Source organism: Lepisosteus oculatus, chromosome 6, assembly GCF_040954835.1.
Source record: "Lepisosteus oculatus isolate fLepOcu1 chromosome 6, fLepOcu1.hap2, whole genome shotgun sequence".
Classification (NCBI taxonomy): Eukaryota; Metazoa; Chordata; class Actinopteri; order Semionotiformes; family Lepisosteidae; genus Lepisosteus; species Lepisosteus oculatus.
This window is the reverse complement of record NC_090701.1, coordinates 26,237,136-26,263,391: the sequence shown is the minus strand read 5'-3', so window position 1 is coordinate 26,263,391 and position 26,256 is coordinate 26,237,136. Positions and strand designations below refer to the sequence as shown.

General features: G+C 41.4%; 1 protein-coding gene across 1 annotated transcript; it reads left to right on the top strand.

Annotated features, from left to right (window-relative positions):
- The first annotated feature begins 104 nt into the window (after window positions 1-104).
- On the top strand, window positions 105-25,023 carry fastk (Fas-activated serine/threonine kinase). The gene is made up of 10 exons (XM_069191115.1): window positions 105-643; window positions 9,974-10,757; window positions 12,893-13,363; window positions 13,831-13,979; window positions 14,542-14,758; window positions 15,259-15,418; window positions 17,996-18,087; window positions 18,678-19,392; window positions 20,587-20,701; window positions 20,860-25,023. The coding sequence occupies exons 2-10, from the start codon at window positions 10,019-10,021 to the stop codon at window positions 20,944-20,946; spliced, it is 2,745 nt and encodes a 914-aa protein (XP_069047216.1). The 5' UTR covers window positions 105-643; window positions 9,974-10,018; the 3' UTR covers window positions 20,947-25,023.
- Window positions 25,024-26,256: the final 1,233 nt, after the last annotated feature.

The window sequence follows — 26,256 nt, the reverse complement described above, 5'->3', positions numbered from 1 at the left end:
GTCTGTACGGTCGGACCCCAACAGTGAGGGGTGATTGGCTGCTGAGAAGACCTTCCGTCGACTATTGGCTATTGGTGCGGAAGAGGCGTGGTTTGTGGGGGGGGTCCTGATGGCTGCCGGGAAGATGGCGGTCACCGGGTTAGCGGTGGAGGATTGAGACCAGGGGAGGGAAGAAACCGAGACCGAAATAGGGGGTTAGGAGGGTGTAAAATAACTCATATGAATAATATTTGGGGGGGTGTTGTTATTATATTTCATATACGCGTTGCATTTGATAATAGTCATTGACCTTAACAGAGCAAGCATATATATCTTACCCAGACATATTTTCTGTTTGGGACTTCAGTTCTGTGTGCGGCGCTTTTTTGATGTTTTCAGTGTTCAGAGATTATAGCATAACATAATAATAACAATTCAGACGCCCATTGTAGGTTGCCTTTTTAATTTATTACGGTTGGAAAAAGGTTGATAGAACTGAGTTGCAACCTGTAAGGAGATAATTTGTCTAAGGGGAGTGTCAAGGTATTTTAAAAGTGGTAGTTTTTTACTCTGTAAGGAGAAAGTGCGGTGTGCTGCGACTTCTGGAAATGGACTGATTGAAACACCCCCAACGCCAGGCAGCAGACCGCGTTCCGGCCAATATGTAAGTACACCCCTTGATTCCCAGCCATGCATTGCGGGTTGTATCGGAGAAGCTGTAGCTCCACGACCGGTGCTATCTCACGACACGCTTTCAGACTGCACAATAACACCTAGGATCTCGATGTGTGAATCACATTAGATGCTTTTCCCGTGTTCTTCCTTTAGGATGTTCATGCCTTTAGGTTCCAGTGCGTTCTCTAGAAGGCTTGTAAAGGTGGTTTAGAGAACTGGGGTGTCGTAGGTTCTGGTTTGATATAAGATAAAACTAAAAGCTGCAGTGTCTGAAAAAGCAACTCCACATCAGTGAAATTTAAAGCTTGTGTTTTTATTTTAAATAACTGTTTAAGGTATTTTAGGGCCTGATATTTCAAATGTATATCTTTACCACCAACAAATAATTTGGATTAATGTAGTGTTATTTAATCACACCGAGGCCCAAGAGTGTGATGGTGTGTTCATCTCGTTGTCCGTTCTGACAAAAGAAGTGTTGTGCAAACTTGTATGCTCTAGGAGGTGGAGTGGGTTCGGCTTTTGTTGTGTGCAATCGAAAACCAAACAAAATCGTAAAGTACAAGACGTCTTTCGCATTCTCCCTAGACACGTGCGACCATAGTGACTGCGGGGCTCGATGTGTTTCATGTGAAGTTTTGTTTTTTGTAAATAGCTTTAAGCCTTCAAGTGTCAGCGCTTACTGCTGGACACCACCACAGCGTTAAACGTTAAAAGCAGCAACTTTTAAAGCATGGTGTTGCTCTTTTGGGATATTTTTAGAACATTACTTGTTTTAGAGACAAATTACTATCTAGCTAAGCAGTACGAATTAAGGCAACGCTGAAAGAATAGCCTTTTACCCGCGGCTGAATACGGGTGACTTGATGGCTCTGAAGAACATTGGAAGTAGCATGTTTCTAGTTAACCTTTTCGGTGTTTTATTGATAGCCTTTCTTCATATTAAGGACCATTTTTGTGTGCTTTTCTTTTATCTGTGGGCAGTGGGGTAAGAGCAGAGTTAACTTATAGCACTAAATGAAGTAATCAAAAGTTTTCAAAAATGGCCATTAACTTAATGAAATTTTACTTCGTTCTTGGAACTTTGTTCCAAGCACAAATTCAAGCATATATATGAACGGCATAGCCTAAATTCATGCAACTATAATGTTTTTAAGTTTACAACCCAAAAAAGAACATGAATGCCCTTCTTCATGGCAACAACTACGCACTGTTTATCAGTTCAGTAAAGGTAATCTTACTGTGGTCTTGGAAAGCCAGAGAGAACAGCTGTTTCCAGTTCAGGATTGGACATCCTGAGAATGAGGCTGGAGGGCTCTCTAACAGCACCTGGATTTTGTAGGCATTTTCAGCCAGTGTCTGTAGACCACGTTAAGTTTGTGCTAGTTAAGCCAATAATTTATTCCTTTAAATAATGTTTAGACCAGTCATTAAAAGAAGAAAGTGGTGCACCTTCATGTTGAGTAGAGGATGGTATATTGGGGTGTCATGATTTGCTGTTCCACTCCTGACATAGTTACCTAGGTGAAGCACATGAAGATAAAACTTAGAACACAGAGCTGAGAATAGAATGCAGTTAGACCCTATACTCTAAATAAATAAGCCCCCAAACTCCATTACCGTTTGATCTGTTCAATGTTTTATGAGCTGCACGCTTTTGACCTACAGTGCTTATAAAGCAGCAAAGCTGCACTATAACTGAAAACATAAGCCTAGCCCAGTTTACTCAAAATAAGGTGAAAAGTTGAATAGAGCCAGAACCTGTTGTTTGGCTCCAGGAGTCTGCAGCTCGTAAAACCTAAAAAGGATCCAGATGCTGTGCATTGGAAGTATATACCAGTTTCACAGTCTTCTGTCATCAGGAAGAGCCTGTAGGCTGGGAGATGTTTGATCCAAGTCTGTTATAGCCTTAAATGTTAATCTGCCTTATTATTGATCCTGTAGTCAATGGGTGGCCAACCCTGGTCTAACACATCACCCTTAAATTATCAATTTGTGAAGGCTTGGACCTTAATTTATTTAAAGCAGGAATGGCTAGCTGTGTTTCTTGAGAGCTACAGGGTGATAGCAGATTCATTTCAGTGCATCTTTAAACTCTGTAATTGAACACATCATTTTGATTTGGGGGTTTTAAGGGTGATCCCTTAACCCTGCTGGGCTGTGGTTATCTAATCTCTAATCTCTAGTCTTGAGTCATGAAATCTGTTCAAAGGACCATAGTGTTTGAATAGGCCATCAGATGAATGATATTAAGGATGTAGAACTGTATGGCATCATTAAATCATAAACAAGTTAGGGGGGCCTACTTAAGAAAGAGATGACGCAAGAAAATAGCTGACCGAAAAGGAGTGGCAAGTAGTTACAGCAGTGCCCCAGTTGCAGACGAATCCCTTACCAAGTGAGAGAAGTAGATAAATCAAGTAAGTAGTAAACACCGTTCTGTTGTGGCTTAGTCAGACATGGCAGCTCTAGGTTACTGTCTTAATTAATTTAAAAGAACCGGTCTGTTTGAGAGAAAAAAAGTTAAATGTGAGTAGATTTTATTTTCTAATTACAAAAAATACTGTGTTTATACCTAAACATTTCCATCTTTGATTTTAGGTCTGTTCAGCATTTATTTAATGTTTCACAATGTCTATTAAAACATATTTAATTAAATATCAACCTCTGAAATAAATTCAATGTATTTTAAAGTGTGATGGTAGATATACCTATTAATGCCAAACTCTTTTTGGAATGTAGAATCTCCCATTTGCACTCCTCACTCTTTTTTCCAATATTGACTGTCCCAGTTTGTTACAGGCCCATCTCTGTGATCAAAGGAAGCCTCTTACCCATTGCAGTGTCACCTCCCGTCCTGCTGATCTTGTGTTCAGCTACTGTTTTGAATCACTGGCGATTTAGGGCCGGATTATTAACCTTATTTAGTGTTATCAACTGCAAGCTCTTGGACAGTAAGGTGTGGCTTTGATGAGAAATCACTATAGCCTGTGTTATGTTCCCTTCATCCTCCCAGCCCCTGATCTTCACTTTTCATGATTCATAGGAATGGCAGTGTTTGTGATGCATTGGCTCTGAATGTCATCAGATGTCACAGTGTTGCAGCACTGACTCTTGCCTATAACAAATGAGCATCTGCTGAGCATGGAGCTGAGGATCACTGTTCTATTCAAAACTTGTTTTACACCTTATCTCTGGCATAATATTATGTGCTTCTCAGTGCTATGGGCAGTACCTTTGTTTCTGAATTAGGTCTGAGGGCTGGTGGTGCATGGGGCTCTTCTGTACTTATTAAAAGAAAAATAGGTTTCATGAATGAAATGCTTAATTGGCCAATCATAAAGTAATAATTTACATGAATGGAAAAATTGATGAGAAACCCCTGCTCAAGTGTTTTTAGACTTGTTTGCATTGCCAGAGATCAGTACAAAGGCCAAGTGGTTGTGAAAGAAATGCCGCAATATCTCCCAGTGCAGAATACTTTGTATTGTAAGTGTAAACCCGTGAGCCAGTTCACACACTTTGTTTTCTTTTTAGAAGATTTAAGATGTATTTTATAGACAAGGCGAGTACTGTTGTACAGTTAGAATGTTGGTTTGTCTTCTCTCAGCACTTAGTTGAGACTCCAGCATGAATTCTATGAGTAGATGACATCTTTGTTATAGTAATGAATGAGTTCCATTCTCAATGTCGAAAAGTGTTCTGTATTCACTGAAGTGTGCTCTTGAGCTTAGCTAGTTAGTAGTGCATTTCATTTTAGAGTTTCCAGTGACTAATGTTTAACATAACATTAGTCACTCGTGACAACATGTTGATCATCCGGTCTTCCCATTTGCTAAGGAGGGAAAGTCGAGTTGCATTGATTCGTCTTCTCAGGCCTCCACAAAGCACACTGCACAGCATTGCTGCGGGGCCTAGTGAGAGCCCAGGTGCCCTTCTGAGAGACTGAGTTCTCTGTTTAATAGTGTCCTCTATTTCTGACATCTTTAGCTTAATTAGTTAAGACTGTATTAGTGTTATGTCATCAAAGCCCTTTGGCTTAACACAGGTATCTCTGGGGATGACTGTGTGTTAGAGGATACCTTGTGGAATGGTGTCAAGTTATAAAATATTATTAGGCTCACTAATTGAAACTGGGCAGCAGCCAGTGTTTCTTTTTCTGTCACCTGGTTTCTGAGTTGTCTGTTGCCAAGACATTTTCTTCTGGTAGCGAGAGCCTGTTGCCTGGTGTCTTCAGTAACTTGGTGCTTTTTTTTTTATCTGAAAACGTTTTTTAGACATTGGTTCCCAGATTGCTGAAGGGATTCAGTTCTGAGCAGGGCTATTCCTAATTCTAAGAAAAGGAAAAGACTGAAATTTAGAAGGAAAGCTGATGTATGGAGTGGTAAGTAAGTAGGCGATCATTTCTGTGAAAAGGGTGGCTGAAGTATTTTGTTTAATTTATTCATTGTGACTTCCACATTTCTTTCCTGTTTTTATTGTGCATGTGGAGGGCCTTGCTGTTACTGAGTGTGCATTACTCTCTGTGAACTGGTCTCATGGTAATGGGTGAGGCTGTGATGGTGACATCAGTCCCCAGGAGTCTCTAGAGTGTTGAAACCTTCTGTTCTCAGAGCCCTCGAGCACAGTGAGCTTTTCTGCTTCCCCAGCCTTTGTCGGTAAGATGCTGCATTTTGACCAGGCAGTTCATCTCTGTGAACCAGTTTGTCACTTACAGAGTTAACTTTTTTGGCAATTAAAAATTTCAACTTTACCAACTAAACACTGACTCTTAAAGGGTTTCTTGGATGTACCTGACCCAAGAGTGCAAGTTATATGTCCTGCCTCAGTAGCACTAGTCAAGGTCTAGATTTGTGATTGAATCTGCAAAGTTGGCAGGTACACCAATTCCTCCATCTGAGATATTGACAGTTGCATATATTCTTAAAATTGCCATGGGGTTCTAAACCAGGCAGAACTGACTTGGGTGGTCTTACACCAGGCCTTGCACTCCAGCAGACTTATTCACCAATAGATTATGTGTAAACAAAGATAATCCACAACAATACTGAATGCTTATTCATCTTACAGTGCCAACAGTAGGATCTTCTAGTGCAGTGGTTCTCAAACTATGGTACGCGTACCGGCAGTGGTACGTGGAGTGACGCCAAGTGGTACGCCAAATGACCCTGGAACTGTGTCGTGTGCGCCGAAAAAATCGGGACGGGTTTTCATATTTTGTATTTTAATACGTGTCGAATACGCAGCCTACGTACTACTATACAGTGCGTGCTAATACTTCAGTGGACACAAGAGATACTCTGTAATTCTATACCACTCTATAGGAATGCGTGCAAGTGACCAATTGTATTTAAAAAAAGCTACTGTATCTCCAGCAAAGGAGAAAGGAGAATGTGCGTGATTTTGGAAGAATGCCAACGTTGTAAACACAGGAATGCATAGAAATACGTGCTACGAACGCAGGTAATCTTGTGAGCACACGAAAGCGTGATAACAGAAAAATATTTAAGAACTGTTCTAATTTGAGAAAAATACACCGAGCGTCTCTGTGTTTCGCTCCCATGCGCATTAAATAAAAACTTTAAATAAATATGGAAATAAAAACGGAAACGCGGAAAAATGCAAGCTTGCTGATTGCTAAAGCAGGTAAGCTACACTATTTTTGAAGAACCTTATTTACCGTTGGCAAAAGAGCTGACACGTATTATGTGTAGAGAAAAGGCTGCTAAACAGCTCGACCTGCTGCCCCCCTCCCCCTGAAAGACGCAGTCATTCATAGAATTATTGAAATGAAGGATTATATCAAAAGTACACTGATAGAGCGCGTTAAGACGAGCAGATATTTTTCACTGCAATTAGATGAGTCTGTAGTCGATTTGGCCAATTTGCTCGTTTACGTTAGATACGAGTTTGAGGGCATGTCCCATGAAGACTTTCTGTTCTGTAAACCGCTACCAACAGGAACTACAGGAGAGCACATATTTCAGCTTCTAAATGAATTTATCGAAGAGAATGGCCTCGACTGGATAAAATGCGTCTGAGTTTGTACAGACAGTGCTAGAGCAATGACAAGCCGACATAACGGTGTAGTTGCACAAATTAGATAGGTTGCTCCAGAAATTAATGTACACATTACAACATCCACTGCGAGACCTTTGCCGTCAAGAAAATGCCTGACGATTTAATATCTGTTAGACTCTGTTGTAAATTGTATCAAGGCTCGAAAAATTAATTCACATCTGCTTTGCTCAACTAAACAGGCTCACCCCTCTCACTGAAATGGTGCTTTTTTATTAGTTGTTGTTAATGTTTTTTTTCCTGTAAAACACTTTGAGAAGCCACCTTTAAAGGCGCTATATCAAATAAAGTTTATTATTATAATATTTATTATATGTATGTGTGAGTGTGTGCACACGCGCTCATGTTGGTCATTGAGAGTTTCTGGGGTTCCTATGAGAAGATGACTTGTAGGTGGTATTTGGATGCTTAGGTTGGATTAGGGGTGGTACTTGGTCCAAAAAGTTTGAGCACCACTGTTCTAGTGGAATGGTAGTTAAAATGCACTAATAATAATTCCTCACTTATATAACACTTTTTGGACACTTGACTCAAAGCGCTTTACAATTGGGACTCCCCTCCACCACCATCACCAATTTTCAGCATCCATAGTGCGCTAGTACACTCCCCACACACCAGCTATCAGTGGGGGAGGAAAACAGAGTGATAAAGCCAATTCATAGATGGTGATTATTAGGAGGACATGACTGGTAAAGGCCAGGAACAATTTGGCCAGGACACTGGGGTAACACCCCTACTCTTTTCAAGAAATGCCCTGGGATTTTTAATGACCATGGAGAGTCAGGACCTCATCTCATCTGAAGGAGAGCACCTTTTTTACAGTATAGTGTCACCATCAGTATACTGGGGTGTTCAGTCCCACACAGAACACAGGGTAAGCATCCCTTTACTTTCCCACTAATACCTCTTCCAGCAGCAACCTTAGCTTTCCCAGGAGATCTCACAACTAGGTACTGGCCAGGCTCACACCTGCTTAAACTTCAGTGGGTTGCCAGTATTAGCAAAGGGTTTGAAATATAATGCAACAAGCATATTTTAGGTGAATATTAAGTTCAGTTAGAATTAATTTAGAATTAATATATAATTTACAATAAAAGCAATTTGACTGTATTTAAATAGCCACATGTCCAAAATGACATTGCTTTTTGGTAATTAGTGGTTGCAGTCCTCTACATTTTCTAGAATTATTTCTTTCCCTTTCACTAGCAGTAGTAATTGAAGTAGTAGTATGTATAGCAAGTATGAAAGAGTTGAAGAAGCTGTTTGTTCTATGAGAGTAATAGATACTGACTTCTGTGTCACTCACTTCAGCAAGGGCTCAAGTTTTTTCTAAAGAAAAGGCGCTTTCCTTCTCTTCTTGCAGTCTACTCTGATACTGGAGGTATTGCTCAGCAGCTGGCGCTCTTGTTGAGCTGCAGTGCCGTCTAGAGCGGCTATGTGTCTTTCAGGGTTGAGCTTCCTGAAATAGCCTTGTAACTGATCCAGGGGTCTTGTTTGTCCCACCCAGGGCTGGTTGTGCTGTATGAAGGGGAAACTTGCTCACGTGTCTGGACCTCTGAATTGAACTAGATAATGTTGTCAAAAAAATTAAAAATACAGATTATTTTTTTGTTCTTTTGACATTGTTGCAGAATGGAATGCTAAATTCCCTTTTTGCCTCATTGCTTCAGTGACTTAAGGCAGGCATGCTCCCTGTCTTGCCATGTCTAATAACTCCATGTCTGGAGGGCCAGGTTCAGACTCGATTGTGTCCCCCTAGTCCGAGAGGGGTTTCCACGATGCAGGAAGGCAAATCAGCTCGAACTCCATTTTTCCCTCTTTTCCCACCTAAAGCAAAATTAGTGTACTAGAAATCCACTGTGCTTTACAGGTGTTCCTCTACAGCTTTTAGCTGCCTGTTTGTCCACAGCAGTGTGCCTGCTGGGAAGGGTGTCAGCAGTGTGAACTTTCTGGATATGGACTAATTTGGCCAGAACGTTTTTTCCTTGTTTTTGATTGTTACATAATTCTGAACATGAGGTTGAAGTACAGGCAGGCAAGACTGTGCCAAAGGAGCACAGTTCCAAGTGCCCCGGGAAAAAGAGAGTGTAAATAGTGTAAGCGGTGCTTGTTGGAGAGCTGTCCTTTGTTCGCTCATTATTGCGTGGATGGGTTTCTCTTCATGGTCCTGGCTCAGATGTGAGGTGTTGGCAGTAGGCCCCGTGACTTATTTTTCTGCTCTCCAATTGCACATCTGCCCTAGCTTGCTCCCTGAAAGCATTGTACTGCGCTGATTGTTTCCAGGATCTCATTACTTATTGCTGTGCCTTGGTTCAAACCACTTCTGTTCTCTGGGCTAAGATACCGAACACAATCAACTTAAGTTATCCATAGTCTAATAGCTGTCCAGTGTGAGCACCAAGTAAATGTTTGCTACACTGCTTAACAGTTCACTGTAAATGTTTAATATAAAATAAAATACAAATCAAGGTCAAGCATAATGTTTAATAGCTAAAACTGTATTGTGGTGGGGGTGTATAGTATTGTAATAAACTGTTGTTGGAGGATAAAGTTCAGTATTAAATGTTTTTTTATTTCTGTTCAAACAGAGAAATCATTTTAAATTCCTTAAAAATTGCAGTTGTGTGTAAACTGGTGACCTTTATTTTTTATGACTTTATGATTAACTGCACTACAGCTGACAATTAACTGTCATTTAAGGGATTTTAGAGAAGATGCTAAATGAATTGAGTTAAAAGCATATGGATGCATAAAAATGGGAATATAAAACAGGGCTAATAATTGTGGTAAGAAGAAAATTGCTCAGGGCTTGTTTTTGGAGTCTGGTTATAGCTGAGGTACACAAGTGGCAGTCTGTTCCTGTGAGCTAGAGAGGCAGCGAGGTGGTGTTGATGGGAGTGCCTGTATCTAGGTCTGTCTATGGGAGGTTAAGTTTGAGTGCGTTTGGATGTGTTCGTGTGCTTGTCTTGTCATGTACACAGGAGCATGTGGAGATTCTGTAAACCAGTGTTTCTCAGTCTTGGTCCTGGGAAACCTGTGTTTCTTCTGTTTTTTTTTTCTTATTCCAATTGGCCCTTAATCACAAATGCTAATTGTGGTCTGTAACTAATCTGCTTGGTGGTTTACCCATTTTTCTTCTCTCAGTCCTTGTTTTGACAAAGCTCTCAGGTGCGTATTTCTATTACCTTATTTATCTTATCTTATTGTTTTTCTTTGTTTTATTGTCTCCCCCCTCTCTCTCCAGGTTCAGCGCGCTTTACTCTTGCTCTCTCGGCGTGCTCTGTGTACCATGCTGCGGCTGCCTTCTCAGCTCGGCCCCCTAACGTGCGGGACAGCCAGCCTTGTGCGCTCCGGCCCTCAGGGCCTCCTGGGCACTAGTGCCCTTGTCACGCCTGCCAGCATGTACGCCGCCCGCTACTACAACAGCAGCGGGGGAGGCAAGCCGGGTCGGCGGGCGGGTCTAGTCGGGGGAGGGCTGCCAGTTTTAGACAACCATCACCACACCCTCCCTCACCCACAAAACTTCCAGCCTGCCGTCTATCAGGGCAGACTTGATGGGCTCCGGGCTCACTACCAGAATCACCATCACTATCACTCTCATGCCCATCCCCTTCCACTTCACCATCACCCACACCACAGCAAGAAGAAGACCTGGAACTTCATCCACGAGAAGATGAGCTACGACACTTTCTTCACCATGAAGCGGCTCATTGATCGCTCGCGCAGCGTAGATGAGGTGCTGCGCTGGGTCACGCAGAACCCTGGCAAAATATCCTACAACCACTATCCCATCGCTCTGCAGAAGATTGGGCAACTCCTGCAGCAGCAGCAGCAGACCACGGCGATGGCGACAGGAGGCGGTGGGGGTGCCCTGGCCCCACCTTCAGGGACTGCTGTTGGGGAAAGCCACTACAGGCAGATCTCCGAGCACCAGGACTTCCAGACGCTCTGTGATGCCATTGTGAGCGACTGTGCCAAGTTTGACAACTTCAGCATTGTCAACTGCCTGTATGCTGTTGCTGCACTGGGTGAGTAAGAGCTCACTGGTGTGGAGGGGAATACAAGCCAGATTGTTTTTTTGAGTGACAAATGAGCAATTTATGTTTAAATCATTTTAATTTAAAAGCCAGCATAGCCATTGCAACCATGGCTAAACATCAGTGAAAGAGTTTTGCAGTGTGAATGTAAAAAATGAGAGGAAGCCATTTGGCCCATCTTCAGGGAGTGGACAAAAAAATGGAAATGCTAATTTAAGTCCCTTAACAGGGTGTTGTGCTATCACATGTAGTGTATCCAGTATGGCCTGTAGGTGCTGTGATATAGAGTCTTCGAGAATGTCATAAATGCTCGACTGGGTTCAGATCTAGTGACTTAAGAATGGCGGTGACATATGGGTAACATGGCTGTCATGCTCATTAAACCGTTGGGTGACCATATGTGCCGTGTGGATGGATGTATTATCATCCTAGAGGACACCCTTCCTGGTAGGAAAGAAATGCTACATTCTTCATGGGACGAAGGTTGTCATTCAGTGATTGGCATTGATATTGCTTTCTGAGGGAATGAGTACTCATACCATGACAAGAAAATGTGCCCCATAATATTACAGAACCCCAAAACCCTTCACTGTTGGAGCCAAGTACTTTGTCAAAGACAATTCATCTGTCCATATCACATTTCTCCAGCTGTAAATGTGCATTACAACGTGATGACTGGTTTGTGCACTGCTGCAGACTTTGTTGTCCTGCTTTGTGGAGTTTTCGGCAGAACATTTTTTATGAAACTGGCTGATTGAGGCCCAGGTTTAAATTTGCAGTGAATTGATCTGCAGTTGTTCAACTGTTTAGCCTTGCGCTTTGAATGAATGCAGAGACATCATGATATTGGAGTCTGCATGTTGACCCCCAGGTGTCCTTAGTCCTTGGTCTTTTCTCCCAGATTCAATGCTGACATCGCCTTACACACTGTTGCTCATGAAACATCAGCAACTGAAGTGCCTACTAGACTCCCTCCAATAATCACCCTTCTTTCAAAGTCACTGAAGTCTCTTCTTGCAGCCATGCCAACCATAATTATTAGAAACCAGGTCTGTCCAGCATTTTCATACATAGATATACTGGACTATTTTCTTAACACACGAGCAACATCTGTGTTAGCCCTTGTTTTCAGTGTCCCTCTTTTCAATTTTTTGTCCACTAGCTGAAGTATCCAACCTATCTGAGAATCTCATCCAGCTGTCTCTTGAGAGAAGGCAGGGTATTTGGAACAAGTGGTCCAGCCTCTCTCAACCCTTTGTTAAAATGTGCCTTATATTCTTACAGTTCCCATTTTGTCCCCTGGTTTGTTGCACTGTTGATTGAGTTGTTAGGTTGACTAGTTTTGAGGATTTTTTAAATATTTGAATAGAGTCCCACCATAGTCTTATATACAAATTTGTACCTGTACACCTTGAACCTTGATATTTGTGAACATTAACATTCACTTCTTTGCCTGTTCGAACAAAATTCTTTGACCACTTTTTTTATTACTTTGCTGCAATAGACTTTATTACAGGGCAGTAGTGCTGCATTTATAATAGTAAAAACAAGAAGTATAATATAAAGTGTGCACTCTAATAAGAATGCAAAAACAAACTAATACAGGGTAAGCTATAATCTATTTTTTTGTTTGCTCATGCTGTAGCCTGTATTATATAGAGGGAAAACAATGCTTTGTTTTAAGTTTACAGTATCCATTTTCATTAGAAAATACTAAAAATAAATACACTATTTCTGAAATAGTTATCATTTATAATAAAACTATTTGTTTTCATGAGCTGTGGAGCTCAGTTTTTCCCTATAAGGTATTTAGTCCTGCATTTGCAAATTTGCTGTTTTTGAGGACTTCAGATTACCCCAAAGTAACCCATGTGAATACAGATAGAGATTTTACTTGACTTTGATTTTTTCAATACTGTGTTCTATATGATAATCAAATGAAACTCAAAATCTTTACAAAACCCCTTCGAAGTCATCTGTCATTTTTTAATGAAGGTTCATCTGAAATTTAGCCTAAAAGTTATGATAGTTGTCCGTCTCACTTGCTTGATTTATCTATTTCTTCTCCCTTGTGGCCTCTCTGTCTATGCGTCATTTACTTATTTTCCCTTCCTGTCTTTCTACAGGTCTACCCAGTGACTCTCAGATTGTGCAAGTGCTGGAGGAGGAGTCTCGTGGGCGACTCTCCCAGTTCAACCAGAAGGACATCTCCATGGTGTTCAGCAGCAGCATGAAACTCCACCCCTCCAGCCAGCACCCCCTTATTGAGTCCTGCCTGTCAGGGCTGGAGAAGAACATTGAGCGTGAGCGCCACCCTCAGACACTCTTCCTGCTGCTCTCCTACTACCGGCTGAAGTGGCGTGCCCTACAGGCCGATGGCTACACGCCAGAGCAGCTGCTAGCCAACCGCAAGATCCTGCGGCTGGTGAAACATACCCTGGCCAGTGTGAGCAGCGTGCGTGACCACGAGATGGCGCTGCTGGACGAGATGTTGTCAGCCTGCGCCCGCGAGGCCAGCAACAAGTCCCTGGAGCTCATCTTCAGCTCTCACCTCTTCTACCAGAACCGTCAGGAGAAATTTGTCAGCAGCTTAGCTGGTATATATTAGTTTTGTTTGATTTGTTGTAATCTTAAGTTTCTTGTGTACTGTTGTTTTTCTGACATTCTGGCAAGAACCTGTTCTTACTAGGTTCTTTTTAATTCCTGATAACTATTGGCTTCTGAGTTTGTTTTTTTCTTTAACATTACTGTACAGACAAAGAAATTAGAAAGTGATAATTCCCCATAGCTTCACGGATGTTCACCTTGACCTCCAGCCAAGGCGCGAGCTAACCTGAGGTTGGGCACACACTGAATTCAAATACGTATACACCACACACATGGATTAGTCAGTACATCATACATTTTAGCATTTTTACTGAGAAGCTATTGTGAAGCTGAGTTAAAAAAATATTTTTAAAAATTGTGATCTTTTAAGTGTTTCAAAGAAACCCTTTTATACAAAATTGCTCTTGTAAACCTGAGGCCTGTGTACAGATGCCTGCCCCATCCCTGTCTTTGGCAGAGGAGCTCCCAAAGAAGGTGGAAAGTATCACACCCTACACCATGGCCCTGATTGCAAAGTACATTGCCCGGCACAGACTGAGGGAGACCAAGCTGCTGGACACCATTGCAGAGTTCCTGGTCAAGAAGGGAGAGTATTTGGACAGTAAGGTACAGCCTGTCGAGCACATCTTTCTGTCCTTCTGAAAACCGTGCATTAGTATTAAGTTGTTGTTAAGTGTACACAAGTTTTGTTTTGAACTGTATTCCCAGTTTTATGTTAGGAGAGAATTGCAAAATTTCCTTTAAACCTTTCATTTCAGGAAAAAAATACTCTGAATAAAAACATTCAAGCTAAAAGGTCTCTGTTTTGCAGCTTTTTCAAAGGTACCATGTTTTCTTTAGTCAATAGGCCAGACAAACAATGGAAATTCTTAGCTAAGCAAAAACAAAACCTTGAGAAAAACAGAAATTAGACTGTAAAATAAGGAGAAAGAAATGAATTCTGAGTGTTATCTGAAAACATTGGTTTATAGTTTATTTGCTGAAAACATAAATGGAATTTGAACACCTAATTGTTCAAAAAGCTGTATAAAGAAGTGTGGTGTTATCACACGTTTCTTTTCCTCAGAAATACTAATATAAAGATAAAGTGTCACATATGTTTGTTCTGCCTTTGTAGATGTCAAAGTTGGTTGTGTTTGAATGACTGACCTCTGTTTCCTTTCTGCAGGTTATCCAGAAGCTGGTATTCCCCTTTAGCCGCATGAGTTACCGGCCCTCAAACGAGACGCAGTTCTTTGCCAAGCTGGAGGCTGTACTGGAGCTGAAGGCCATGAGCTCGCCACTGGCTACCGTGAACATCCTCATGTCTCTGTTCCAGCTGGGTCACTTCCCTGGCCTGGTGCTGCACCGCGTCTTCTCAAACTCTTTCATCAGCAATGTCACCAGTGAGTACAACAAAGCCCCAGAGCTTTGGGTAGGGACTCAATGAGATTGCGGGTACAAGTGGTGGAAATGAGGTTTCTCCCTAGGGTTACTAGGCTCTCTGTGACAGTGTGAGGAGAGAGGCAGTTTAGGCAGACCCAAGACACGCTGGAGGAATTAAATCTGTCGGCTGGACTGGGGACACCACAGAGTCTCTCAGTAGCTGGTGACTTCCTGTGGAAAGGGAAGTGTGGTTTACTCTGCTCAGCCTGTTACCACTGTGACCCTCAGCAGGAGTAAGCAGGTAGAAAATGATTGTTTTAACCTTAGTATGTTGACATTTAATGTTGCCTACACACTTTTCAGTAAAGAGGTGTCTGCTGTTTTCTTTTACAGATACATTATCTTAACTCATTTGTGTTCACTGGGCATATTTCCCTTCTTTCAGGCTTTTGAAAGTCTGATTGGATCTTTGTATCTGACTCAAAAGACGTTCATTCTTCTTCTCCTGGCATCTCCACAGACAGCCCTTACGCCCTGATTGTGCGGCGGTACCTATCTCTGCTAGATGCCGCTGTGGAGCTGGAGTACCGAGAATACTCTGGACCCCGACTGCAGGAGACGCACAAGGTGCTCATGTTCGACCATGCACTGACTGCAGATGAAGTCAACCGCAAGTACAGGTCAGTGTTTGCTGTCCCTGCTTGCAACACTACAAGGAGCTACGGCAAGGTCCCAGTCCTTCACGGAAATGAATCGGGGATGTTGTCGGGGTTGGGTTTGTAGTTCAAAGTGGAGTAGATTAAAATCCCAAACAGCACAGTAATTCAAAGTAAACTACTTTCGTCAAAAATATTACAGTATTGACTATGGTGACGTATCCATAATTCACAGTGTAGTGTGCTCTTTGAAGGCACCAGTTCTGTGGGGTTTGGGCATTTACTGGGACAATTATTAATTGTAGCAGTAAATCACAAAATGATTCTTTTAATGGCTTTAGAATCCAACCATGCGATATAACTCAAACATCGCACACACACAGGTACTAATACACGAGGATACATTTATTAATACATAGAATATGCATGTAAACCTAACAGATCTTATCGAGAGGGTTATCAGAATACAAAAGGTATATATTAAGTCAGTTACGAAGAGTTACATATATCAAGAGGACATACGTTCAGTATATCATTCATTTAGACCGTTTCGTAAATGAACTTGGTTATAACTTCTACATTAGATACTCAAAACAAGTACACAACTCTTATTCATATCAACTGGTTGGGATAACAATTGAATTTTCGAGCAGTAATGCAGTGAAGTTGAATACTCATCCAATCTCTGGGGATTCAGATCTCCTGTGGGCACAAAGAAACAGTTGCACAGGAGAAAAGATGACTGTGGGTCCCAGCAAGTCAGGAAGAGGACCGGTTCGTTCCTGGTGAAGAGCTAGTTCTGAATAGTGATTCAGCTGTCCACAGTTCCAAGCTGTTCACAAGGCTTGCTGCTGATGCTAACCTCGGCTGGATCCTCTGGTTACTCTCTGGCAACCTCTGTTCTCGACTCTTAGAACAAAGGAAAGTTCTGGCACTCGGGCATCCTGGCCGTTCCCTGGTGGTCCGGGCTGAGTCTCAGGATGGTCAGGAGGTGCGCTGCGAGAATGTCCTGCCCCTGGGAGCCTTCTGCTCCTGGGCCGTCCTGCCCTGGAATTCTCCTTTGAATTCCCTTTAGAATTGTCCAAAATAGTCCTACAGGCTCTCTGTGTTGCCTGTTTTCACCTGGAGGAACTTCAGCTCGTTCATTGGCCGAAAGTTTCATGGGCATCAGAATTCCACGTGGGTTACTCGCCCCTACCAGTCACTAATTGGTTGATCAAGGTGAGATATGAGTCACTTACTCCTGACACCTAGGAATGCAGTCCAGATGTCCATCTGGCACTCTCTAGACAGATAGGCGCAAATGGATGACCATTGATCATGATAGCCAGGCTTAGCTAATTGCATCCCCATTTGGGAGCTGTCCCTTATCAAAAGAAAACTTCTTTAAATCAGTCTGCATAATAGCTTCTCTGTGGCTGCACCACAGAGATGAAGAAGGAGATGGGGTCTCATTTGGGAAAGCACAGCAACACTTTATTCTGTCTTATTAACAAGCATTGCCGCTACAACAGTGAGCCCATTTTATTGCAACCTGGAGCAAGCAATGTATTGAACCACCACTGGTTGGTCTCATGTTGTGAGAGAGGATTAGGCAGCAGTGAAGACTAGTGATTAGGGCTCTGGACTCTGAATTGGAGGGTCAAAGGCTCTAATTCCTGTTGGGATGTTGCTATTATACCCTCTAGCAAGTTGGTCCTCTCAAATTGCCCTTGTAAATGCTTTGCTGTATAAATGGGTCATCTCCAGGTCTTGATTGTTCTCATTTTAATAAGTGTGTTATAATTTGTTCTCAGTTAACTTCAAGGAATGAAAAAATAGAACACCCATGTGTTATTTTCATGTATCTTTACAGTATATGGTATTGAAATTATTGAAAGAAAAAAATTGAGAGTACAATAGTATAATAAAGTTTAAATTTGTATAATATGTCATACAAACAGTACTGTGTTACAGAAAGTGTATAAAGATTACTTTATAGTTGAGTAAAATAGTATTTGATATAGGGGACCTTTGTTTATACAGATGTTGGCATCTTGAGCTCATGCTCCCATACAGTTAATCAGTGCCAGGCAGTAGAGAGATCTCCTGTTAACAGTTTGCACAGTTCATCTACATTGCTTGGTTGTGTTGATCCACCCCATAGCTGTACTGTGGCTGCTATTTACTGATTGTTGCACTGCTCTCCAGTCTTTGAAGAAACTGGCCTGTTAGTACTCAGTCAGTAGTTGTTAGCTGGGTTGCTGACAGTGGGTTGAATTTCAGTGTATGCTTACCTTTGGGTTGCCTGCAGTGCGGTGGTTTGTTAATTAATGTCATTCCTGTCATGGCTCTTTAGGGAAGAACTTGAGGAACAAAGAGGGAGTCATTGGCATTCCCTGGAATTTTCAGCTTGTTTTTGCATGGATGTTTGATAACTAACAAGAAAATGGAGGTTAATAGCAATGTTCAAGAAGTGTTTTCCACTCTGCAATGTTTGTAGCAGATTTAAAATGAATGTGATGGTAAATGAATAATGAACAAGACACAAGGGAAAGTACTAATGTTTTTCAAGTCCATGAAAGCTGCGTTCAGCTGACTGGCTTGTGCTCTCTCTTTCAGCTACAAGGGCCTGGTGGCAGAGGCTCTCAGGCAGCTGCTCGGGGAGCAGAGCTACAAGCAGGATGAGGTGCTGGCCCCAGGGTACTACACAGGTAGAGGCTCCAGGCTGAGGCTGCTCCTCCCCTCGCATTTGTGAGCTTGCGTTTGAGGGAGGGGATCACCCAACACCTCAAAAATCAGTAATTAAATACAAACTGAAAAGAGCTAGTACATGGTAAACCATTGTATTTCAAAGCTTAATTTCTTTTTTGGAACCAGCTGCCCAGTGAGTCAGTGAGTAAAGTCTTTTAGCATTATTTAATTTTAAGATTTGAATATCTTAAGTGAATTTCATTAAGACTTTCCTTTGTAGGCTTTGCAAGTTACGTTTTCTGTGTACTGCATAATGTATTCTGTAAAAGTTTCACAGTGGGTTCCAGGCAATTTTAGCTATAAGCTGTATTGACAAATTTAACATTTTTTATGCAGATTATTTGCTGTACAGAGAAAAGTAAATTCAGGAGATTGGCAAAAAACTTTAATAAACTTGATTTTTATTGAAGTGAATTAAGACAATCACATTAACTAAAAGCAAACTGTTTTTGCCTCTTTTGCTCTGTGAATCTGAATTCTGCCAAGACTATAAATTTCCCTTTCAGACATACTGCCTAATTTCTGAAAAGTTCCTGCATTTTTTCCACAGATTTCCTCCTGTGGATTGACAGCACGGGCAGTGTGCTTCCAATCAAGTCTGGGGGAGGGGGTGCAGTGGGCATGGGCACGTCATGCACCCCTACAGTTTCTGTGGCCCCAAAGCCACCTGAGGGCCAGTCATCAGTGGCAACCCTGACCTCTGACTTCCAGAAGTTCTCGCCCTTCTCCCCTTTGGAAGATGGCACAGAGAAGAGAGGGGCTGAGGACCTGGTGTCAACAGAAGCGGCTTTCCTTTCACACCGCATGCGCCCCCAGCCCCCCCCTGCCCCTGCTGCCCAGAGAGGAGGGCCCAATGGGGGGAACCCGCTGGACTACAACCCCTACTACCCCACTTCTGATTACTATGCCAGTTTGGCCAAGGAGCAGTCCCTGGAGAGTCAGGACAGCTCCACCCTCAGCAGCCCCTCGGACTGCCTGGCCCAGGCTGGAGCCCCTGGGGCTGGTGGTACAGGAGGTACTGAGTGCTCCTCAGTCCTGTCTTCCACTTCCCTCTTCCAGTTCCCAATCGGGAAGATCCTGGACGATGAGGGGACAGTAGGGGGAGTGGCTCCAGGTCCTGACTGTGATCTTCCTACTTTCTACGAGGGAGTCTCATACCCTGAGGGTGGTGAGGGGGCTGTTGTGCCATCCTCTCCTCTGCAACTGCATGGAAGACAGGAGGCAGAGAGGGGCTCCGGGGACCCTCACCCACATCAGTTCAAGAGGTGAGCAAGCCCTTGAACTCAAGTGTTGACACTTCCTTTATGACAACTCTGAGATGTTCCTGCTGTGATCCCTAGTACTGGTCTCCTGGTGAAGATGTTGGTCAATGAAGTATATCAATGAGATGATGCCATTTGATCTTGTCCTCTGGGTCTGCCACTTGACAGCTCCTGGCTTATCCACACTGTCTTGCATATCTGACTTAGTGGATTGAATGCTTTCCATTGCATTCCTTTTCTGTTTTTAACAGTGCTGTTTGCTTCTGACCTAGACTAGTATTCATGCAGGTGTCTTTTGGAATGAGTTCTGTCAAAAGATATCTATTAGAACGTTTTTACTATTTACAAAAAACCCTTCTCACTGCCATTTGTTTTTGCTGCACACAGAATAAGAAAATACAACAAATGAGAGGTTATCTTACACCTTATCTATAAATATATCTTTTTAATTTAAAACATGAATCTCTTAATTAACCTGTTAAGAGGCCAAAGTATGTGAGTGCCCCACAGTTTACACCTGTTAAATCTAAAAACTAGAAATGTATTCAGATTTAGAAATGTATATGCACAAGGGAGGGAAAGCAGCTGAATTTAAGTATTTTTAATTAATGGATAAAAGCACATCAGAAAGGAACAAAGATGCCTATCTGTCCAAGTTTGACAAAATTGATTCTAGGCCATTTAAATTATGAGCAAATGGTTAAATTTACAAGTTTGCAATGTCTGGCTTGACCAAAAAACAAAATCGGCAGATTTCAGTATTTTCTATACAAGACGCTGAGAAATCTACAATATAATTAAATAGTTCAGTTAGGTTGCTGCGTCAGTATGCGTAGGCAAGGAACAAGTAAAGTTTTATTCCATGTTGAAAAGAGGAGAAAGGAAACAACGTTTCGGCTGTGGAGCCTTCTTGGATGTATATATTATTAAATGGATACATTTACTACCACACCCTGGGGGCAGAAATATGATTTTTGATTTAGCCCTGTCAATTCCAGGTAAGGTAGGATATGAACTGTTTCCATTTGCTAAGTAGCATGTTCTTACAAAACTTACAAGATCAGAAACATTAATAAGTGGTTTGATTGCAATATTGCCAAGTATCTAATTGATCTTATTTTCCCCCTCATAGGATGGAGAGGAGAAATGTGTGCGTCTCCAAAGCAGCTCACTCTGTTGCTTTCTCTTTCTGGTTAGGGTGATTATGTCAGTCAATGACAAGTGGCATTACTGTCACAACTCAGACGTGCTAGTGGGCTCACGAGCAATGAGGGACCGGCACCTCCAGCTGCTGGGCTACATCATTCTACAGGTGTGTGACCCATTCCTCCTCCCCTTTAAATGTTCTGTTTTAGTCAGCTCAGTGAGTGTCATTCTGACTCCCTCCAGGTAAATGCAGTTATCATAATTGTTTTGTGTGGCTCTGGGTAGCAATGACTCTGGTCTGATGGCACTGTTTGTCTCCTGCAGCTGCCGTACCATGAGCTGGAGAAACTGAATGGCATCGAGGAAGTCAAACAGTACCTGCATAAAAAGCTCCTGGAGGTTCCCTTGTGACACAGGCGGCCTGTGGCGCATATCCAGAGTTGGGTATCCTGACCCTGATTTCACCAGTAACTACACCAGTAGTAAGAACAGCAATCTGACAGACTGTCAAGTCACAGAACCAGCAGTGTTGGTGTAGAGTACAGAAATTTGAGAGGGTGGTGGTAGGGGGGATGGTTATGGTGGATGACAGAAAAACTTTTTAAATGTGGTGGGGTGGGAGGGGATGAGAGGTTTATTTGGATTGCCTCTCTAGAGATTTTTTTTTCTGGTTGTTAAAGTAAAAAGTCCCTTTTTATATTCTGTATTTGCTACAGTTGCAAAGCATGCTGGGGGAATCAGGTCTTGAAGGTGCAGAGGGAGGAAGTGTGCTTGACAGATCTGAGAGTTGCGCTGCTCATACTGACACGCTGGCCACAGCAGCTGGGGCATGTGTGTAGAGAGTCCTCAAGACTGTTAATTATACTGTCAGTAATCAAACGTGTCTTTGTGGGTGAGGGACAATGGGCATGAAAGTGCGCCTTCTTAATATTTTATATGATTGGTGTACCTGCATGGGAAGTAGTGGGACAAGGTTGAAAAGGTAAAGGGTATTGTGACCCGTAAGAGACCTTTTGTTTTTGATTTTTTATTTTCTTCATACCGTTATGACTCCTGCCCTCCTCATGATTGGTGGTAAAAAGCAGCATACCCCAACAGCCAATTCTGGGATTTTATTATTTTTCAATTCTACTGTTATTTATCATTATGAATGTTTTAGTTTTTATGTCTACTTTTTTTAAACACATTCTGTTATTAAACGCGCAATAAAGATAAGAGGACTGTGGCAGTGAACACTGAGACGTGTTTGCATCTCAGTGACATCCCACTGATCAGTGTTACTGAAACCTACATTCGGTTCATTTCTGTTTCCTTCTTGGTCAAGCTGATAAAAATATACAGTGAAAGCAAGTTAACCTTTCTTGCTGTATTTTTTAAATATGACTACAGATCCACTAAAGGTCACAACTGTATGGGCCTGTAATTATATCATGTTTTTTTTATCATTGCACTTTACATTCTTAATGGAGTTCTTTAATTGCATCACAGTACTTCAAGACCAAATTATGCACAAAATGGAAGTCAACTAAATTTTACTTAATGTCACTGGAGTGAGTCTTCACTACAAGGCTCCTGTCTCTGTTTCAGAGTTGTGGAGTACAATAACTTTGCCAGATGCACTTGGTTTAAGACCAACCTGAAATCCTTCAGTGTTTTTGTCAGCTTTACCAAGGCTGCTGAGTGTGAATTCAGCCTGATTTTCCCTGCTTCTGTCAAGGGCAAGCAGGAGGTGGTCAGTTGCGGAGAGTTGAAAGAGCAGAAAGGTGTGCGCCAGGAGCCATGCTGTTGCTTTTGGGTTTACCCTCATTGTACCAGTGTCACTCACTCTCTGGTTTCTGTAAACAGCGTTCACAGTGGTTCTTTGCTGCTTGCTGTGTGCGTTGGCTTTGCACTGTAAGTAAACCTTCATATGTAGTTACTTGTGGAGGAAGAAATAATTTATTCTAATTATTGTTGCTGTTGGGAGATGCGTGGGGAGGGTGTGTGTTGGGTGGGGGGGCTGTCAGGGTGGGTGAGGGAAATGGGAGTGGTCTGTTTGTTTATATATACATATAAAAATATATATATGAAAGATTATTAAAAAATAAAAAAGAGAAAGTGTAGAGTGTCCTTCCTGGTTGTGTGATGCAGCAGATCCCAGGCCTTCTGCAAGAGCAGTGGAGTGTATCCTTGAGTTGCATGGGGAAGTGCTGATCCTAGAGTGGGTATGGAGAAACAGTACAACACACAAAAAATCATACTTTTACATTTGCAGTTTCTGCTTTTGCCTTCTGAAGCTGAAGGATGTAAATGAGAAAGAACTAGTTTCCATGTTGTCCTTGTACACTTGTTAAATAAAACGCAATCTATATTATGGGCTACTTTATGATTATTGCCGTTAGCTGTCCTAGATTTTTCAAGTTTTAAGGCTGTCGTCAAAGGTGTGATGGTAGTAGTTTTGACCTGCTTTATGTGTGGCTTATCATTGATAATAGTAACTTTAGATCAATGCCTTTTTTAACATGGGGAAATTGTGGAATGCACCTTGGGAGAGAGGAGTTTGAATTGTTTTTTTGCAATTGCGAAAACAGGCTATGAATTAAAAAAGAGAATAATGGAGAATTCCTGGATGGCACTGCACACTACCTGTTGCTCTTTGTAATGACACCTCAGGTTGGGTTTTTAAGACAACTGTGAATGGGAACGTAAGAGGGCCCGCAGGCATCTGTTGATCTGATATGGCATTGCTGCACATACAGTACTTTTGTGTTACCCTTTTTAGTATTGAATATGTTGTGAAGGAAGAATGTTTAAAAACCTATGGCCTGTGGTCTTTCCTGTTGGGTTTTGATCTGTGTGACCTATGCCTTTTGAAAGACATTGGAGTACTGAACTTTAAAATTTCCTGCCTCAGGCAATTCATACTTCATGATTTGGTTCTGGTTTGGATTGGGTTACTTTGCACTTGACGTGAAGTCTGTGAGTCGTCATGGGTGTTTGACAATAGAGGATCACCATTATAGTGTTCTTGGAGGAAGACCAGCCCTGACACATCAGAGCCCTGATTGTTTCTTTTGTTCACCATGTGTGTGCTAGTTTGCTAAACAGGGGTGACGTTTGTGTGTATTGTACATTTTGAGAAAGGTGTTAAGTCTGGAAATTTGTAGAGTTGCTACCAAGCACCAGCCAGTAGATGAGAAAGCTGTTAGGAAAGTTTGAGATCCATGTCGGTCACTAACACATGAAAATTGTTTGAACAAGGTTTTTATACATGATTCTACAGTCTATAAATCCTGAATTTTGACTTGTGTAGTGTGGTACAGTGCAGAATTAATAGCTGGAAATGCCAGTGGTTCCCCATGTTACACGGTATATCTAGATCGTGCAGGATGTTCAGATTCATTTTTCACTGTTTTGTCGTTTGCAGAGAAATGCATTGAATTGCGAGAGGGGACTGATGATGACCCCGTTTATATATACATTTAGCACATATCTTTGTATCTGTTCTCTACCTTAATTTAACTCCCCCTTTAAATGTTCCCTCCCATAAAACCCAATGTTATGAACATAAGGTTGGAAATGAGAGGAAGTAATTGGGTCCTGCCAGTCTTGTTTGGATGTTAGTAGTTGAATAATCTGAGAATCACAGCCACTCATCCAGCAATTTCTCAAAAGAAATAATGAGATTCAGTTCAACAACATAGCTGGGCATTTTGTTCCCGACTCCCGCAACCATTTGTGTAAAAGTGCCTAGTGTTATTAGTGCCCCTTAGTTTCCTCTTTTGTCCTCTTTTTGCTTTGCTGTTGATTCTGAATAAGTCCTGGTAGAGTTAACCTGGTCAGTGCCTTTACGTATTTTGAATACTTGTTACGGATCAACTCTGCTCGACTATAAATATTCAATTCATTTTGCTATTCAGAGTACAACATCTTTAAGTCTGAGAGTACAACTGGTGGCTCTTCTCTGACATGATTTAACTACAGGAATATATTTGGTAACATGCTGAAAATTATATGCAATATACTGTACAATGTTTTGCCAAAATCCACCTTTTACACTATACTTTTTCATTTCTTCTCTATCATTTCTAGAAATATGTGAACATGAGCACTTAAATCTTTTCATTAGTAGCTATTTCAAGCTCAGTGTTTTACACCTTATTTTTATCATTTGTTTTTGCTTCATGCATAAACTGCTTTGCCCATGTCTGCATTAAATATCTGCCAGGTATTTACCCAGTCTTTTATATTGTCTAGTTTTGATTTTCCTTTACTACATCTACAGTGTTTCCTCCTGTCATCTGCAATCTTTACTACTTTACAAGAATCTAGATAGTTGCCCTAGTCCTGGTCTTGATGACATGTTATTTCCTGTTTTATTCTGGCTGGGCTTGTAATCGCCATAATTGATCTGCTTGCTGGGATAGCCATTTTTCTGCACTCCTTGGTTTAAAAAATAGCATCAAGTATCTTATTTCCAATAAATTAAACGTACAGAAATGTATTTGACATTTATGTAATTTCTGACTATTTTTTTAATAGGGAATAGATTTTTGATGGTGGGAATGACAATGTATGAACCACTCCCAAGTATCAAATTGGTCATATTTAAACTATCACAACTGAGTGAGGGGAGTTCTGAAATAAAGGAACCAGCACAGAGCCAATACCAATTACAATCCCCATACAAAGGAGAAAATTTAGTTTATAAAATAGTTTTTATACTTATATAGTACTTTTCTGGACACAAATGCTTTACAGGTAATGGGCTCTCTCCTCCACCACCACCAACGTCAGTTGTGAGTTGCAGGGTGATACTGTAGGGCTGCTGGCATTTTTTATAAAATAAAAATTACTCCTAACTTATAATAAAATTTTCAACTTGATTTACAATGTACTAAAAGCTAAAAGATGAAATGTAAAGCAATAGGAGGGAATTAGAAGGCAGTAATCTTAATACAGATTCCTGTGGCATGGAAGAAATTTGCCAAATACTGTGAGAAGACCTATGAATAACCACTCTTTCTTCCTTAAATATGACTGCTAGAATCGGGCCTTGAGGCTTAAGAGCTTTTATTTTAAATGCCTGACTCTTCTATGCTTTTATTTTATATAGAACTTTGATGACATGTTTCAGGTTGAGCAAATGGTTTCTTTTTTAAATATCTAAAGTATCTGCGTAAGTTTCCCATTATCTTGAGAGACATTTCATCCTTTAATGCTTTACTGAAAAAAAAAGTCTCCAATGTAATAAGATGTTTCCTTCACAATAGGTTTTCATTACCATTCCTTTTTTAAGCTACGGTACTTGCCTTCTCCCTATATGTTTCTTGTTTAAGTAAGTTGTTTTGGCCACTTCATTTTAGCTTTTTATTTGCTTTCTTCAACACATAATAAGGAACAAGTAAAGGTTTATTCCACTCTGAAAAGAGAAGAAAATAAAAACACTTTCTTCACTTTTCGGCATGGAATAAACCTTAACTTGTTCCTTTGCAGCCTATGCAAATTGACGCAGGTACCGTCTTGAGCTACTTCATAATACATAAAACTAAAAAATTACCAGATAGAGTGCGAAAAATCTAATGTCATTGGTTAAGCTGAATTGGCAGGTATGTCTCCAGTGTTACCCAACCCTGTTTGGAAATGAAGGGCAGCTACATTCCTTGGATCCAGGACAGGCCCCTAGTCTATATGTCCTACTGTACCTTATTTCCCATTTCCCTGTCTCTACATGTCATATAT